Source organism: Propithecus coquereli, unplaced genomic scaffold (genome assembly GCF_000956105.1).
Source record: "Propithecus coquereli isolate 6110/MARCELLA unplaced genomic scaffold, Pcoq_1.0 Scaffold44, whole genome shotgun sequence".
In the NCBI taxonomy this organism is placed as follows: domain Eukaryota; kingdom Metazoa; phylum Chordata; class Mammalia; order Primates; family Indriidae; genus Propithecus; species Propithecus coquereli.
This window is the reverse complement of record NW_012150174.1, coordinates 13822436-13840585: the sequence shown is the minus strand read 5'-3', so window position 1 is coordinate 13840585 and position 18150 is coordinate 13822436. Positions and strand designations below refer to the sequence as shown.

The 18150-nt window shown below is 33.6% G+C and overlaps 1 protein-coding gene across 1 annotated transcript; it reads left to right on the top strand.

Annotated features, from left to right (window-relative positions):
- The first annotated feature begins 12175 nt into the window (after positions 1 to 12175).
- LOC105818337 (olfactory receptor 52N2-like) lies at positions 12176 to 13138 on the top strand. The gene has a single exon (XM_012654295.1). The coding sequence runs from the start codon at positions 12176 to 12178 to the stop codon at positions 13136 to 13138; it is 963 nt and encodes a 320-aa protein (XP_012509749.1).
- The last annotated feature ends 5012 nt before the right edge of the window (positions 13139 to 18150 follow it).

The following is an 18150-nucleotide window of genomic DNA, read 5'->3' as shown; positions in this document are numbered from 1 at the left end:
TTCTGAGAAGCTGATATTTTTCTAAGATCAGAGTCCAGTCTAACAGACTATGGAGTCCAGTCTAATGAGAACAAAGATCCTTATCATCTTAAACTAAATCAATTTACATTCCCTTTAGAACAGAGTACTTTATTTTCTACCTGTGTCACAACTTCAGAGAGCTATAGAATCAAATATTTCTTAAGCTGTGAAATCTCCAAAGCTGTTTTTCTGGTATAAAGAAGATACTGAACATATTTTTTCAAAGTCCATAGAAAAAGAGGCTGTGGTGCAGAAAGGATCGATAAAATACTCGTTAGGAGTAAGGAGGAGAATATTTGATGTGACAGTCTGTTGTGAGGAAATAAGAATAAAGTTGTGATCATAGGATGGATGCAAATGGGATGCACGAGTCTGAAGAAGTGGGCCATGTGGAGGTGGAAGGTGTTGATTGAAAAAAAGGAACAAGTAGTGTGATGGGGGTAGTTTTCTAGAGGGGGGATATTGGAGGAAAACTAAATGGGTTCTTTGATTAAAAAATATCGATGTTAAAATGTATAGTCCCTCCTGGACATGTTGGAGGTGACCCCCCTATCACTGCACGGGTCTCTCTATTGGAAATTCAAGGTTGTGTAAATCAGCTCCCCTTTGTTCACAGGTGTCTTTTATAAAATTGTATATATTTATTTTGTAAAACATGAGGGATGAGTAGATGAACTCTAGGGGCCTTTCTAATTAAGATATAATTTAAATATCAAACCTATAATGTGAAATGGAGGCAACTCCCTGTAAAGAAGAGTACACAAGAAACAGAAAAAAAATGATGGAATAAGGCTGTCATCACTCTTTTCTTTTCTCCCACCACAAAAAAATTCTTTTCTTCTGAAATGCTGTTTTTAGCTTTCACAACCAGTGAGACTATGTAGAACATTCCTCACTAGGATTATGTTTCAGCAGTTGCAGTGTGAATGTTTTATCCGACATGAAAATGGATCATACAAGCCAGTATGTAAAAGCAGCCTTAGTAGGGTACATGCCTTTTTAAAAGTTAGGAGAATAATTTTTTGTGGAAACTTTCTAATTCATCCTCCCTTCTCAGCTGGCATAATCTGCACCCATTCCCTTAATAAGAAGAATGCAACCCAAATTGAGAAATATGCTCACCCTGCAAGCTACTCGAGTTCCTCAAGAAACTGAAGACATATCCATGGATTAAGTCATATTCATGTCCATGTGATGCTCTTGGCCCTGCAGGAGAAATATAAAATCTATATTGAGACCTTGGGAGGCAACTGGAAGATGGAACATTTCTATTCTCTGTGTATGTGTGAGTGTACATATGCACATGTGTGCAGTGTATGTGTGATATATTCTGAAGTTGGGTAGCCAAAAAAACTTTGTGGTTACTGTCTCTTTCTCTTTCTACTATAGTCTTGGAGGAGAAGCGATTTCCTCTGTGTGTGTGTGTGTGTGTGTATCTATTTACAATAAGAATAAAGAAGAATTAAAAATCAGATATATCTGGGTTCTAAGCACACTGGCTGAACCCCTGGGAGTTGTCTTAGAAACTATTTGGTCCCTCATTATAGTCTAGGACTCCTGAGGGCATAATTTTTTACAGGTACAGCAGAAACCATGCAGGTCTGAAACCATTTGGAATTTCAGAATTAAATCCTTTGAGAGACAGATCTGCCTTCTAACTTTTTCAAAACTTAGCCCAATGTCAAGCACAAAATTGATCTTGAAAAATATTTTGGAAGAAAAATTAAATAACACTGGTATGCAAACAATTGAATTATACATGTAATCTTTTATTTAATGCCTTCAATATATTGCTTATTAATCATAACAAATTTTGTATATATTATTTAGGATTGTCTAGATGTATAGCATCACATTGACTATGAAAAATGAACATATTCTTTCTTTCTCTTCTCTTTTTATGCATTTTTCTTGCCTTAATGTACTGGCTAGTGTCTCCCTTCTACGCAATGTTTACCAGGAATACTAATAATGCATACCTTTGTTTCATTACTGATGACTGGGGGTAAAGAAACTTGGTTCCAAATGATCATATGGAGACATAGACTTATGGCATAGTACAGAAGTATAGCTGTGCAATAATAAAAAATTATATTTCACTTAACCTAATGTCTTCTAGGTTCATCCATGTTGTTGCTAATGACAGAATTTCCTGTTTTGTTAAAGCTGAATAGTATTCATTGTGTATATATTCCACATTTTTAATCCATTCATCCATTGATAGACACTTAGGCTGTTTCCATGTCTTGGATGTTGTCAGTAATGCTGCAATGAACTAGGGACTGCAGACATCTCTTTGACGTATTGATTTCAACTCCTTTCGGTACATATACCCAGTAGTGAGATTGCTGGATCATATGGTAATTCTATTTTTAATTTTTTGATGAAACTCCATAATGTTTTGATAATACAAATAATACTAATTTGCCTCCCCACCACCAGTGTACAAGTGTTCCCTTTTCTCCACATTCTCGCCAACACTTCTAATCTTTCATGTTTTTGATAATAGTCAATCTTACAGGTGTGAGGTGTTATCTTATTGTGATTTTAATTTGCATTTCTCTTATGGTTAGTGATGTTGAGCATTTCTTCATATATCTGCTGCCCATTTGTATGTCTTCTTTTGAGAAATATCTATTCAAGCCCTTTGCCCATTTAAAAAAAATCTAGCTTTTTAAATTTGTATAAATTTAAGGGGTATAAGTGCAATTTTGTTACATGGCTATATTGCACAGTGGTAAACTCTGTGCTTTTAGTGTTTCCATCACGCAAATAATGTATATTATACTCTTGAAGTAATTTCTTGTCATCTACCCCCCTGCCACACTTCCATTCTTCTGAGTCTCTAATGTCTGTAAGTCCACACTCTATGACAATGTGTACACATTAATTAGCTCTCACTTATAAGCGAGAACATGCAGTAATTGTCTTGTTTTTTTAGTTGTTTAAGATAATGGCCTCCAATTTCATACATGTTGCTGGAAAAAAACATGATTTCATTCTTTTTATGGCTGAATAGAATTCCATACTTTATCCAATCATCCATTTATGGACATTTAGATTTATTTCTTGTCTTTAACATTGTGAATATTGCTGTAATAAACAGTGCAGAAGTTCCTCAAAAACCTAAAAATAGAACCATCATATAAGCCAGAAATCTCACTGCTGAGTATATACCCAAAGAGGAATTCAGTAATCAAAAAGACATTTTCAACCCCATGTTTACTGCAGCACTATTACAATAGCCAAGATTTGGAATCAACCTATATGTCCATCAACAGATGAATGGATAAATAAATTGTGGTACATATACACAATGGAATATCATGTAGCCACAAAAAAGAATGAAATCCTGCTGTTTGGAACAGCATGGGTGGAACTGGAGAACATTATGCAAAGTGAAATAAAGCAAGCACAGAAGGACATGTTCTGTCATATATGGGAGCTAAATATTAAAAACAATTGATCTCATGGAGACATAGAGAAGAATGATGGTTACCAGAGGTTGGGGAGGTAACAGGGAGGTGGGCATAAAATGGGGATGGTTAATGGGTGCAAAAATATAGTTAGATAGATAGAATGAACAATATTTGATAGCATAGAAAAGTAGCTATAATCAACAATAAGTTAGGGTATACTTCAAAATAACTAAAAGAGTGGAATTGGAATGATCCTTAAAAAACAAATGATAAATGCCTGAGGTTGTGGATACCCAAATTACCCTGATTTGATTAATTCACATTGTATTCCTGTATCAAAACATCACATGTACCCTGTATAGATACACAACTGTTTTGTACCCATAATAATTAAAAATAAAAATAATTAAACAAAACAAAAAAGTACAAGTGCAAGTATCTTTTTGCGATAATGATATCTTTTTCCTGGGTAGATACCTAGTAGTAGGATTTCTGGATCAAATGGTAATTATATTTTTAGTTCCTTGAGAAATCGCCATACAGTTTTCCATAGAGTTGTACTAATTTACATTCCCACCAACACTGTATAAGACTTCCCTTTTCTCAGCATCCTCACTAACATTTCTTATTTTTTTGTCTTTTGGATAGTGGCCATTCTGACTGGTGTAAGATGATATCTTATTGTGGTTTTGATATGCATTTCTCTGATGATTAGTGATGTTGAGCACTTTTTCATATGTTTGTTGGCCATTTGTATGTCTTCTTTTGAAAATATCTATTCATTTCCTTTGCCCACATTTTAATGGGATTATTTGTGGGGTTTTTTGGTGTTATTGAGTTGTTTGAGTTCCTTGTATATTCTGATAATTATTCTCCTGTTGGATGTATAGTTTGCAAATATTTTCTGCCATTCTGCAGGTTGTCTGATCTCTCTGTTGATTATTTCCTTTGCTGTGAAGAAGTTTTTTAAAGTCTTATTTGTCTATTTTTGTTTTTGTTGCTTGTGCTTTCTTAGTCATGAATTCTTTTCCTAGACCAATGTCTGGAAGAATTTTCCCTTGGTTTTCTTCCAGTATTTTAAGTTTCAGGTCTTAGATTTAAGTCTTTAATCCATCTTGAGTTGATTTCTGTGTATGGTGAGAGATAAGCGTTCATTTTCATTCTTCTGCATACGGCAATCCAATTTTCCCGGCACTATTTATTGAAAGGGTGTCCTTTCTGCAGTGTATGTTCTTTGCCCATTTTTCTAGGGTTATTTGTTTTCTTGTTTTTGAGTAGCTTGAATTTATTGTGTATTTTGGATGTTAGTCCTTATTTGGTGTATGATTTACAAACTTTTTTCCCAATCATGGGTTATCTCTTCACCCTATTGATAATGGTTTTATTTGCTATGCAGAAGCATTTTAGTTTTATGTAATCCATTTGTCTATTTTTGCTTTTGCTGTTTGTGCTTTTGGGGTCGTATCCAAGGTATCTCTGCCCACGAGGTTTTGATTTTAAAAGTTAAAATTTGTACATATCAATAAATTTTTATGTTACAGTTTTCACTTTTTGTTTACTAGATAAGAAATATTTACCTATACCAAGGTCATGATGATATCGTCCTATCCTTTTCTTCTAAAGGTTCTGTAATTTTAGCTTCTAGTTTAACTATATGCTCCACATTGAGGTAATTTTTGTGCACAGAGTGAGGTAAAGGGCTGTGATTCATTTGTCCTTAGCAATGTAAAATTATTCCAGCACCACCTGTTGAAAAGACTATTCTTTGCATCACATGCTTTGACCCCTTGTTGAAAACCAATTGATCATATATGTGTGAGTCTATTTCTGTACTGTCTTTTCTGTTTCATCTATTTATGTTTATATCCTTATAAGCATATTTTCTTGATTACTATAGCATTATAATGGTTTCAAATTAGTTAATGTAAGCCCTCCCTGTTTGTTCCTTCTTTTTAAAGATTGCTTTGGATATTCTTTGTCCTTTGCATTTCCACAGATATTTTAGAATTAATTTTTTTTAAATTTCTAGAAAAAGCTTTTTTGGATTTTTATGAAGATAGCATTGAATCTATAGATCAATTTGGAAAAAATAAATATTTTACCAATATTAAGTCTTAAACATTTAAATTTATTTATTTGGGTCTTCTTTGAGCTCTCTTAGTAACATTCTGCTGTTATTATAAAAAATTTACAAATATCTTGCTAAATATATACCTGTTTTATCATTTTTGGATCTATTATAAATCTTTTGCTTTTTAAGAATTTCAATTTCTTATTGTTTATTGCTAGTATATATAAATAAAGTTAATTTTAGTCTTGTTACTTATTTCCCTTATTTGGAGTTTTATTCAATTATGTTTTTTTCCAGAATTTAAGATAGAACTTCAGAAAATTGATTTTAAATATTATCATAAGTATTTAAATATGCAAATTTCTTTCTAAGCAATGCTTTTCTGTTTCCTACAAATTTTGATAGATTGAAATATGCTAATTTTCTATGTGCATTTTTCTTTGACCCATGGTTATTTAGAAGTTTTATTTCCCTATATCTTGGAAGTATTTTGGTATTTTGTTGTTATTGATTTCTAATTCAATTATTTTTAGTAAGAGACCATATTGCCTATGATTTCTTTGATTTTAAATTTATTCATCCCTTGTTTTATGGCCCATACACATTTGAAAAGAAGGTGTGTTCTTCTGTTTTAGGGTGGAGCAAGAACAAGCAGGAATGGACCATCACCTCTGCATGTGTCTTTCAATATATACGATCATGACGACCTTCAGAAAGTGATGGCTGCTGCTTTGCCTTTGCTTTCTAAATCTCATACAAATTCCTCTTTTGGCTGACTCTACCTCATCAACATACAAGAAGAAAAGTCTTAGAAATGCAGTTCCACCTTACCCATATTAACATAGTACAAAACACCACTGGGTTATTTCTCCCTCTAACAAAACAAACAGGACTGAAAAATTATTTCTCCATGTGGAAAAATCTTAAGTTGTAATTGCTTTTTCCCTAAAGATGGGTAGTGGGGATATGAAGTTATGAAGAAAAGAAGTAAAAATACTCCATCTTTAGATTCATGAGTCTACATCCAAGATTTATTGAAATCAGTCTTCAGGAAAAGATTTAGTATTGGGGGGGAACTTCCTTCATTTGCTACTACCTTGATAGAAATTTAGTTTAATTTTTCTCCCATATATTGGTATTTTCTTTAAATCAAAAGTTAAAATGTTTGAGTTAGTTGTTTTTATTTATTTTATAAAGAGAATTCTAATTAGAATAGTATGGGTGTGTTTCTCTGACTTTTATTTTTATTCTACCTCCTTTTTTTTTTGAGAGGGGATATAATTTATTTTTACAAATTAACTAGAAGTGGGCAATAAATTTGACAAGGTAGCTGAAATGGACAAATTCCTTGAAATATAAAATTAACAAAACTAGAGAAGAGAAAAAATCCAAACAAGCCTATATTTGTTAAAAAATAGAATCTATAATTAATCCTTTCCATTACAAAATATTCAGGGCCAGATTACATTAATGGTGAATTCTTCCAAATACTTAAACAAGAAATAAACTCTTTTAGAGACTAGAGAAAGATGAAACTCGTCCAAGTTTGTTTAATGAAGCCACAAAAACTCAAAACCAAAACTTTACAAAGACATTATAAGAAAGAAAATTTACAGGCCAATGGATCATGAATATAGATTTAAAATCCCAAATAAAACATTATTATTAAAAATTGAAGTTAGCAATGTATTAAAAGAATAGTAACTCATAACTAATGGGACTGTATCTCAGAACTACAGGCATACCTTCTTTTATTGTGCTTGGCTTTACTGTGCTTCACAGACACTACAGTTTTTACAAATTGAAGGTTTGTGGCAACCCTGTGCTGAGGAAGTCTATCAGCGCCATTTTCCCAATAGCATGTTCTCACTTTGTGTGTCTGTCACATTTTGAAAAGCAGTATTTAAAACTGTTTCATTATTATATCTGCTACGTGATCTGTGATCAGTGATCTTTGATGGTACTATCGTAATTGTTTTGGGGCATCACGAACCCCTCCCATATAAGGTGGCAAACTTAATCGATAAATATTGCATGTGTCCTGACTGCTCCATCAACTGGCCATTTCCCTGCCTCCCTCTCTCTCCCCTCAGGCCTCCCTATTTCCTGAAACACAACAATATTGAAATTAGGCCAATTAATAACACTATAAGGTCCTCTAAGTGTTCAAGTGAAAGAAACAGTCGCACATCTCACTTTAAATTAAGAGCTAGAAATGATGAACCTTAGTGAGGAAGGCATGTCAAAAGCTGAAATAAGTGATATGTTAGGCCTCTAGCATCAAATAGTTACCTGAGTTGTGAATGCAAAGGAAAGGTTTTGAAGGAAATTAGAAATGCTACTCCCAAAAACACACAAATGATAAGAAAACAAAACAGCCTTATTGCTGATATGAAGAAATTTTAGTTGTCTGGATAGAAGATCAAATCAGCCACAACATTCCCTTAAGCCAAAACCTAATTTAGAGCAAGACACTAACTTTTTGCAATTTAATTCCTTAAATGTGATCAAGATCTACTAGGTGAAATTAAAACTTACAGAATGTTATATTCCTGCCAAGGTACAAAGGAACAGGAATGGAAAAACATTGCATTTTAACAATGTTACATTTCAAATGAACACATAACCCAGCCTTTTGCAGGAACATATTTTGATCTGAAATTCTTTACTCAATATTGCTGAAGGAACTTTGAAACAAATACATTCCATGTGGATAAAGCTATGGCAAAGTTATAAAAATGCAATAGAATACCCCTGGAGAGTCAGGTATAATTCCAGGTTTATAAATCAAAGGATATCATACATTGTGCATGTCCCTTCAGAGAAAAACTGTCAAAATTTGAGGGTTTTTTTCTCTCATTCACAAAGGTATTCTAAATATAGATTTAGTTTCAACAAAGTTAAATTTACCTCCCCTCCATAAAAGACCTGTAGGACATCTATCTGTAAAGCCCCAAACAAATTTTGTCCTTTTGCTTGGAAAATCCCCAGAGAAGATATTCAGTTTGTTTATAGGATTCCTAATGAATATAGTTCCTTTGTTTCTGAGTAATATCAGTCACGAAGAGAGATTTAAAAACAGCTGGCACTAAGGTGAGTTTGGATAATTAAAATAAACCCAAATATATATGATGCACAAAATATTTTCTACTAAATAGAAGGTATTGGAGTCAGAGGATAGTTGAATAAAGAAGATACTGAATTATCTCACTCTTTAGAACTCCAAAACCAAAGAGATTTGCAAAGTGTCTCAAAGAGGGATAAGTGGGAAAAATTAAGTGTAGTTTAGTCACTGAAGGAAGAAGACTCCATGATACTGATGACAAGGACCCAAAAGATAATGTTACAGGCAAGCGTATTTCTGTACAATAACAGAAAAAAACTTCTCTGGTTTCCATGGATGAAGTATTCCTTAAGAAGTGGTAAGACCTGTACCGATAAAAATGAATTAGTGGGGGGGTTGAAAGAAATTTCAGTAATCGTTTTGCCGAACTTCTTGACAACATTCATGACATGTTCCATTTCCCTTTGCTTGAATACATTAAATGACAGTGATCTCATTACCCCATTAGAATATTTTATCTGTATGAATGAGCAACATTACTTAAATCCAAATCTACTTTTCTGTAACTCATCCTATTCATAATATGTATGTCCTTAGGATTTGTAAAACAATACAAAAGGCAATTGCATGCATTTACTACTTATACTCTTTCCAATTCTAAATATCTCTAATTTCATTTATTTAAAGAATCTTTATGATTAAACACATCTTGAAATCATGTCTTCCAGATGCATTTATATTTTCTAATGTTTACCATGACATTAATCTGTTAAAGTATTTAGGTACAACAAGGAAGATCAACCAAAACAAAGATTTTAGAATTTATTCATCTATTCATTCATCACACAATTTTTTTTCTTGTGCTGAGATATAGCAGTGAACAATATCGCCAGAAATCCCTGTGAATATAGGTTTTACACATTAGCGAGGGGACAATAGACAATATCAATTTCTGTGGAGCAAGGAAAGGCTTGAAAGGGAGATGTTATGCCAAGATTGGTGGGTGTCTGGGAGTTGCAACTTTAAATTGGGAGGTCATGGAAAGCTTTTACTTTTGAGATGACACTGAGTAGAGACCTGAAAACATTAAAGGCATGTGCCATGGTTTTATCTTGGAAAGAACATAGCAGGTAGCGAAAATGGCTAGTGGAAATACCCTGAATTGCACATATTTGCTGAGTTTGAGAAAAACCCAGTAGGTATGGATGGACTGAGAGAATGAGAGTTATTGATAGAATAGTGGGAGATCACATTCAGAAGTTTAAAAGGTTCCTAACTATGCAGGAATTTGTAAACAAATATAAGAATGTTGATGTTTTCTCTGAGTGAGACAGAAGGATACAGGAGATTTTAAGGAATAGCTAGACATAATTTTACTTTCATTTATTTTATAGATCAAAATAATAGTAATCATATTAATAATAATTGTGAATAGTGCTATATATTTTGCTTATTATATTTCAGGTTGTACTGAAATTTTTCATGGTTTACTCTGCTTAATGTTAAAAGTATTTTACAATTGAGCAAAATGCTTCAGAATTAATCAGCTCTAATCTTTCCCTGTTTTCTAGAAGAAGATACTTTCATGTTTTTTATATATTGAGATTATTTATATAGCAACACTTGAAAAGTTTTCCATTTTTTTTTATTTAAGCATATTATGGGGGTACAGATGTTTAGGTTACATATATTGCCCTTGCCGACCCCGCTCCCGAGTCAGAGCTTCAAGCGTGTCCACCCCCCAGACGGTGAGCATTGCACTCATTATGTATGCATATACCCATCCCCTCCGTCCCCCTCCCATCGGCCGGACGCCGGATAAATGTTATTCCTATATGTGCACTTAGGTGTTGATCAGTGAAACCAATTTGATGGTGAATACATATGGTGCTTATTTTTCCATTCTTGGGGTACTTCACTTAGTAGAATGGGTTCCAGCTCTATTCCAGGAAAACACAAGAGTTGCTATATCACCATTGTTTCTTATAGCTGAATAGTAAACACACACTTATACAGAAAATCTTGGCTAAACCACATCAGAAGGAGAAAGAAATAGAGAGATAGGGAGGGAGAATGAGAGAGCGAAGCAATCAAAACTAGAACTTTATAAAAGGCTGTCATAGTGCAATGCGCGCCGTCCAAGGGATGGGCACACTTGAAACTCGGACTTGGCGGGGAGTGGGGAGGCAAGGGCAACATACATAACCTAAAAATCTGTACTCCCATAATATGCTGAAATTAAAAAAAAAGCATGTTAGGTTAATTTAAAAAAAAGGCTGTTATATAGGAGAAATTAAAATTATAACATGATGATATAAAATAATTTGTGAAAATGCAATAAAATATACAACGTTATGAGAAAATAAATAATTAAATTGGTTAATCTAAAATAAGCAATAACTAAGGAAACATTTTTTTGAAATATAAGGAAGAATTCCTAAAAAAAGAAGAAGAAAGGAAGAAAAGATCTTAGAGTCTCGTGATTTAAATTAGGAAAGATTTCAAGGTAGATCCATGTCTCAGAACATAGGAGAAAGATGGAAAGCTAACTGTTCTCAAAAAACAGACTAATAAAATTAGTAAGAATTTCACCCCACCCAATATAATTATCTATAGTTATTTAGGGGCTAAAAATAATACCTAAAAAGAAGACATAGAATTATGATTTCATATACACACACACATATATATAATATATACTATACATTGATAGCACAATATGTTCTTAAGCCTGCTTTATATATATAAGCATGATGTAATATCATGCTTATCTACGTGGAGATTTGAAGAGAATTAATAGAAAGAGAAAGTAGAAATAGTTAATAGAAATTAATTGAAAGAATTAATAGAAAGATAAAGAGAAAATAGAGAAAGAGAATAATAGAAAGTATGAAAATCAATTAGTGACTAACAATATCATTGGTTAAATATAAATATTACAAAAACCTTTCACATTTACTAGCAAGAAACGATTAGAGATATAATACAGAATATACATGGCCGTGCTTTGTAAGGTGTAACTTATTATGTAATTTTTTGGCCTGTCGCATCTTCTGTCCTTGATTATTCTGACTTGGAAAATCCAGATTTGCCAGGTTTACACTTGTATATAGATCAAGCCAAGACTCATAGTGAAGTGTGTAATAAATAGGTGCTCATGCAATTTAATTGACTATAACACAGTAAACACATTTCAAAATACTTCTTGGAAGAAGGAAAATTAAGAGATTCAGTGTTATTTAGACACAGTCCATAATTGGGAAATTGGTTGAGGGAGAAAAATCAAACATTAGTGACTGACCTGGGAATATAAGTAGGTAAATATAGACAGAGTTTCTAGTATAAAACTAAGCCAGGTCGGGACTTTGATGCTATGTTTACACTATATTTTCATTCTTTTGATTCAGTAGTAGGTGTAAGACCACTTAATAGGATCAAAACACATAGCTGAGTACAAAATGATGAATTTTTAAATTTTATTATTTATATTGTTCAAAGCATTTGTTCATCTTTTTTCTGTGGATTAAAATAATCTCACTATGTTCTTGTATAGGACAACTTTATTGGTACAAAAAGTGGCATGTTTTCTAATTGATCATCATGCGTGGGGCCAATAGCTCTAACCTGACACCAAGATACTTCATCCTCAATGGGATTCCTGGGCTGGAATCTGCACACATCTGGATCTCTCTGCCATTCTGCTTCATGTACATCATTGCTGTCATAGGGAACTGTGGGCTTATCTACCTCATCGGCCATGAGGATGCTCTACACCAGCCCATGTATTATTTCCTAGCCTTGCTATCCCTTACATATGTAACTGGGTGCACTTCATTTGTCCCCAATATGTTATGTATCTTTTGGTTCAGTCTTAAGGAGATTGACTTTAATGCCTGCCTTGTGCAGATGTTTTTCATACACATGCTGACAGGCATGGAGTCTGGTGTGCTTATGCTTATGGCTCTAGACCGCTACGTGGCCATTTGCTACCCTCTACGCTATTCCACCATCCTCACCAACACTGTGATTATCAAGATTGGGCTTGCCACCTTCATTCACAGTGTGTTGCTCATGATCCCATTTACTTTCCTAATCAAGCGCCTTCCTTATTGTAGAGGTAACCTGATTTACCACACCTATTGTGACCATATGTCCGTAGCCAAATTATCTTGTGGCAACATAAAGATTAATGCAATCTATGGTCTCATAGCTGCCATATTGATTGGGGGGTTTGACATGTTCTATATCTCCATGTCTTACACCATGATTATCCGTGCTGTAGTGAATTTGTCATCTGCGGATGCTCGTCATAAAGCCTTCAGTACCTGTACATCACACATATGTGCTATTGTCATCACCTATGTCCCAGCCTTCTTCAACTTCTTCACTCACCGTTTTGGGGGACGCACCATACCTCACCATGTTCACATTTTTATAGCCAACCTCTATCTGTTGCTTCCTCCCACCTTAAATCCAGTTGTCTATGGGGTGAAAACCAAACAGATCCGTGAAGTAGTGATAAAATTATTTTTTAGAGAGAAAGATATTTTGAATATAAGATAAATCTATGATACAAAATTCTTCATTTATTAATAGCATAAAGAAAGTTATAGAGAAAGAGAATAAATGTAAAATTCAAAAACCATGAGCTCAGGAGAAAATACCTGTAAATATTCTGCCATAAAATTCATGAAATAATCACAAAATGTTCAATCCAAGACATTTAATTTAATAGAAAAAAATAAAATAGGAAACAATTTTATTTTTCACATAATTTAACTTTAGTTAGACCTCATGGAAAAAACACACAAAATGAAACAGGATACCAAACTTTAAGTAAACTGTTGATGATTAAGGCACTTTGGTCTAGGCACTGTCGAGAGTGTATAGGAAACACTAAAAAATGTCAGATAGCCTAGAGAGACTCCGGAAGATTGAGGAAAGTGCATAAACAAACTGTTCCATGTATTGTTACAGGGAAGCATGAAACACTTTCCCAGAATATACTGAATTTGAGGGTCTTGTCTGTCATCCTTTCTATTCCACATTTATGTGAAATTTGTATAACTTTAGAAAAAAAAGATTTGCCTGTTCATTTACCTCTGACATTCTGCTACATGGGGAATTATTTGGATTTATGTAAATGTACCAATGCATACACAAATGAAGCTGGAGTAAATATGGTTACTGAAGTTCATCACAGTCTGGGAAGTACTCTTTGGAGTTAATGTCAAAAAGATTTTTGAAAGACATAATGGATACGATTTGACAGCAGTTTGAAGAGAGGAGAGAAGTAGAGGAAAGGAAACTTAGAAAAATGTTTATATTTTGTCAATCAAGGATGTCTGGGCTTGAGTGTTTTATCTGACTTTAATGCAGAGAGATAAACAGGGGAATGGTTGGAGCCACTGAAGAAAGAAGAATTGACCCTACTTATCCATGGCTTCTGCATCCTCAGATTCAACCAACAACTGCAGATCAAAAATATTTGAAAAAATAAAAATAACATTACAACAGTAAAAATTACAAATAAATATGTTATAACAACTATTTACATAGCATTTACATTGTATTAGGTATTATAAGTAACCTAGAATTGATTTAAAGTATATGGGAAGATGTGTGTAGGTTATATGGAAATACTACACCATTTTATACAAGGGACTTGAGCATCCATGAATTTTGGTATGGGGGAGGTGTCCTGTAACCAATTCCCCATGGATACTGAGGGAAGACTCTATCTTATTTAGATTTCTGGAAATAACAGAGAAAAAAGCATAGAAGCGGAATGATAGATGTTGTATTCAGAAATAGCAAGATTGAATCGAAGTGAGAAAGAATAAGAGCATAATTCAAGAGACAATTAAAGTAATAAATAGAATGTTATTGGGAAATGAATATAAATAGGTATGTATTAGTTATTAATATATTGATGAAAATTAAATTCTCATTTACTAATATGAAGAATTTATTTTATTTTATTTTTTTGAGACAGAATTTTGCTCTGTTGCCTGCGCTAGAGTGCTGTGGCATCAATCTAGCTCACAGCAACCTCAAACTCCTGGGCTCAAGCAAACTTCCTGCCTGAGCCTCCTGAGTAGCTGGGACTACAGGCACGTACGACCATGCTCAGATAATTTTTAGTAGAGACGGGGGTCTTTCTCTTGCTCAGGCTGGCCTCAAACTCCTGACTGCAAGCGATCTTCCCGCCTCGGCCTCCCAGAGTGCTAGGGTTATAGGCGTGAGCCACTGTGCCTGGCCAAAGGATATATTTTAATATCATGTTATTTATGGTTAAATGGTTGTAAAATATATTAATCACACTATGTATTTTTGTAATAAAATTTTCATGTTTGGAGGTAAAACCTGAGATTTTTTTTAAAAAATATATGCTAACACTATAAAAGTGCCTCTATATAATGTAATTTAATAAGCTTATCAATAGTAAAGTTGCTATATCTTGGAATTGTTTTTACATTTGGTAAATTTTATTTATCAGGTAATTTCATTTAAGCCATACCAAAAATTGTCAAACATATCAAGAAATTACTTTTGTTAAATTGCATTTTTTAAACATAAGCTTTTTGCCAGGTAGTACAATGTTTCACATATATTATTTCACTGAACTTTTACTTCAAAACTATGAGATAGATATAATTATCTACATTTTATAAATGAGGAATATGAGCTACACAAGCAGCAAGACAGGATCAATCTTAGAAGGTTGGGATTAAAATTTTAAAATAATAGTGCTAATAGGCCTATGCTAGGTATGTGTGTGGGGAGTAACAACAATAGCAAAAAAGTAAAACCAGAACATAAGCTTAAAAATATGGATAAATAAAATTTATTTGAAGTGCATAACAATCTCCAATTAATTTTTTCATCTTCTCATCAAAAACTAAAAGATGAATTTCATGAAAAAAAATTCTGAAAACTAAGATTCTAAGATTCACAACCAAATTAGAGCCAGAAGGCCAGAATTTTTGCGGGATTTAAAATTTTACAATAATTATAAGGTAGATTGCCATGGAAGAAAATTCTACTCAGTATTCATGGGTTGGAGGAAAGGAGAGGGACAGGGAGAGGAAGAGGGGGAGAGGGAGAGGGAGAGAGAGAGAGAGAAAGAGAGAAGCGGAAAGGAAATAAGAGGGAAGCAGAGGGAAGACGAGAGCACTGGAACAAATGGTGTAAGATATTTCATTTCAAATTGTGTCTTGTGGTTGTGAGGCAGAAATCAGCAGGCTTGATGAAAAAGATGCAATATTTCTATATCAACCTTACTCAGTTAGATTACATTTAACACCAAGGTATCGAACAACTCACACCAAGATTTTAGTTTAATTAAGCCATATTTCCTTTCAAATTATAAGACATATTAATATTCCCAAATGAAAGAAAGAGGAGGAAAATGACAAAGTGATACCCAGTGCAGTAAAAATTATTTTGTTTCTACAGAATCTCTCCAACCATTTAGTCTACCGTTACAGACTGGTCACATGTGTAGGTGTACAGAGATAAAAAAATGGAGCAACAAAACAAAACAATACAAGTGGGAGGACAAAAAGTATAGCAAGCATCCACGCTACCTGCTTCCTCTCACAAGTCTCTACTAATAGTTACATTTTGTGTTTTAAGGAAGTGCAAAATTAAGCCAAAAATATAACTGGAATCTTATCTCACTCTTTCCTTGAGTTCTGTTTCTTATTACAAAAAAATGAAAATTTTACTTTGCCATGGAGTAAAAAGTACTATAGATATAGCTTGTCTTTCAAAAAGACTTAAAACTATTTTCAAAGCAGTTTTATAGAAAAGTTGAAAAATAAAGTAGATTGCACAAGGATGGTTTGACTATTTTGTGGTCTAATTAGAGATTAGGAATTTGAATTTAACACTTCTATATTTGAGATAATGAGTTAAAGGCATTTATGTCAATAGATAAGAGATTTGTTATTGGTCTGAGATTTTCCCCTGATTCATTTGGAATAATTAATATTTATAGAAACTAGAGAATTAGGCATACCTATCTGTCTGTATGGTAATTTTATGTTAGATGGTCAAGGCAAAGCTCTCTTTATCTAACCAATGCTATGTTCACATACCCAATCACATCCTAAATCCCTGGTAACCATAGCATAGAAAGAGTTATCGGCAAATGTACATGGAATTGGTGGTAAAAAATGGTACTTCGGGTTCTGTGAAGGAGAAGTTGTCTATGTGGAGTGGGATATTTTGCTAAATATAGCTTCCAAGGGTAAAGTACTGCATTCTGGGGTAGTGATAAGAACTCTAGCTGCAGTTGAAGCTGTGAGTTTTAAGGTAATAAAAGAGGGAATTAAGGAAGAAATAAGTAGGGGAGAAAAAAGTGTAGGAGGAGAAGGAAAAGAAAGAAGGGAAAAAGAAAATTCAGGAGAGGTTATCACAGCCTGAATATTGTACAAGAAGACATTGTGTGATGAGGAAAAGCAAACAGCAATAAGTTTAAAGAAAGGAAGAAAAATTTGGATAAGGAATATAATTATTTCATATTTATTAATTCAAGTATAGGAACTTCATTTATACTAACATTCTTAATGTCTTGTCCTAACTCTCACTCCTTTGAACAGGAGAAGCATCAGCTATCAGTGAGTTCAGAGTGAGTTATATGTGGAGCTCTGACCCCTCATATCAGTCAATCTCCCTGTCTGGACAGACCATGCATTATGGTCTATCCACATTGGCAAAGTCAGTGGCCAGCCTTTTCCAAAGAGGCTTGTATGTATCTATGCTAGAGACTCAATGAGCAAGCCAGTCAATCAGAATAGCAAGCCTTTTAGCTGAAAATCTAGAGCCTTTCCCCCCAAATGTATGTCATAAAATTGTTGACATTTTGTGTCAACTTCATTGGCTTCTCTGTTTCCCAGTTAGCTCTGAACTGGGGAGGAAAGACAAGGTTGTTACGAATGGGTCCTTAAAAATCCCAAAAAGTTTTAAGATGAACTTAAGATAAAAAGATAAATAAATGAGATGAGGAAAAAGTCAGATAAAGTAAAAACAAAACTAAATGTGCGATAAGTACAATGAAGATGTAGTTTGGCACAAATTACAAATATCAAAAAGGCTTCTAGAAGGAATTAATGTTTAAGTTGATACTAGAAGATAAACTGGTGTTAATTATGTGGAAGGAGGATGGGAGATAAAAATCGTTTAAAGAAAAGGAAGTGGCGTGCATGAAGGTCTTGAGGAAAGAAAGTGTCACACTCAAGGAACTGAAAAAGAGATTAAGTGGGCTCGAATCAGAGGCCAGTTCTTTCTAAGTTTATAGTGTGTGATCTTTTTTTTCTAACCTAATATATTGTCTTTTTCTTGTTTTATTATTGTTGTTGTTTTGTTTCATACAAAATACAGAGGCATATGTCCATGATGTCAGATAACGTTAGAGAGTCATTTTTGGACCTATGGTAAGAATAAGAGAGGCAATGGAAAGTTTTAAGCAGACGAATAAAAGAAGCTTTCTGTTTGGGATAATTTTTCTGTAATGCAGAAAGTTGAGAAAATCATTTTTCAAAAAAAGCAGCAGTAAAAGTGGCTAAATA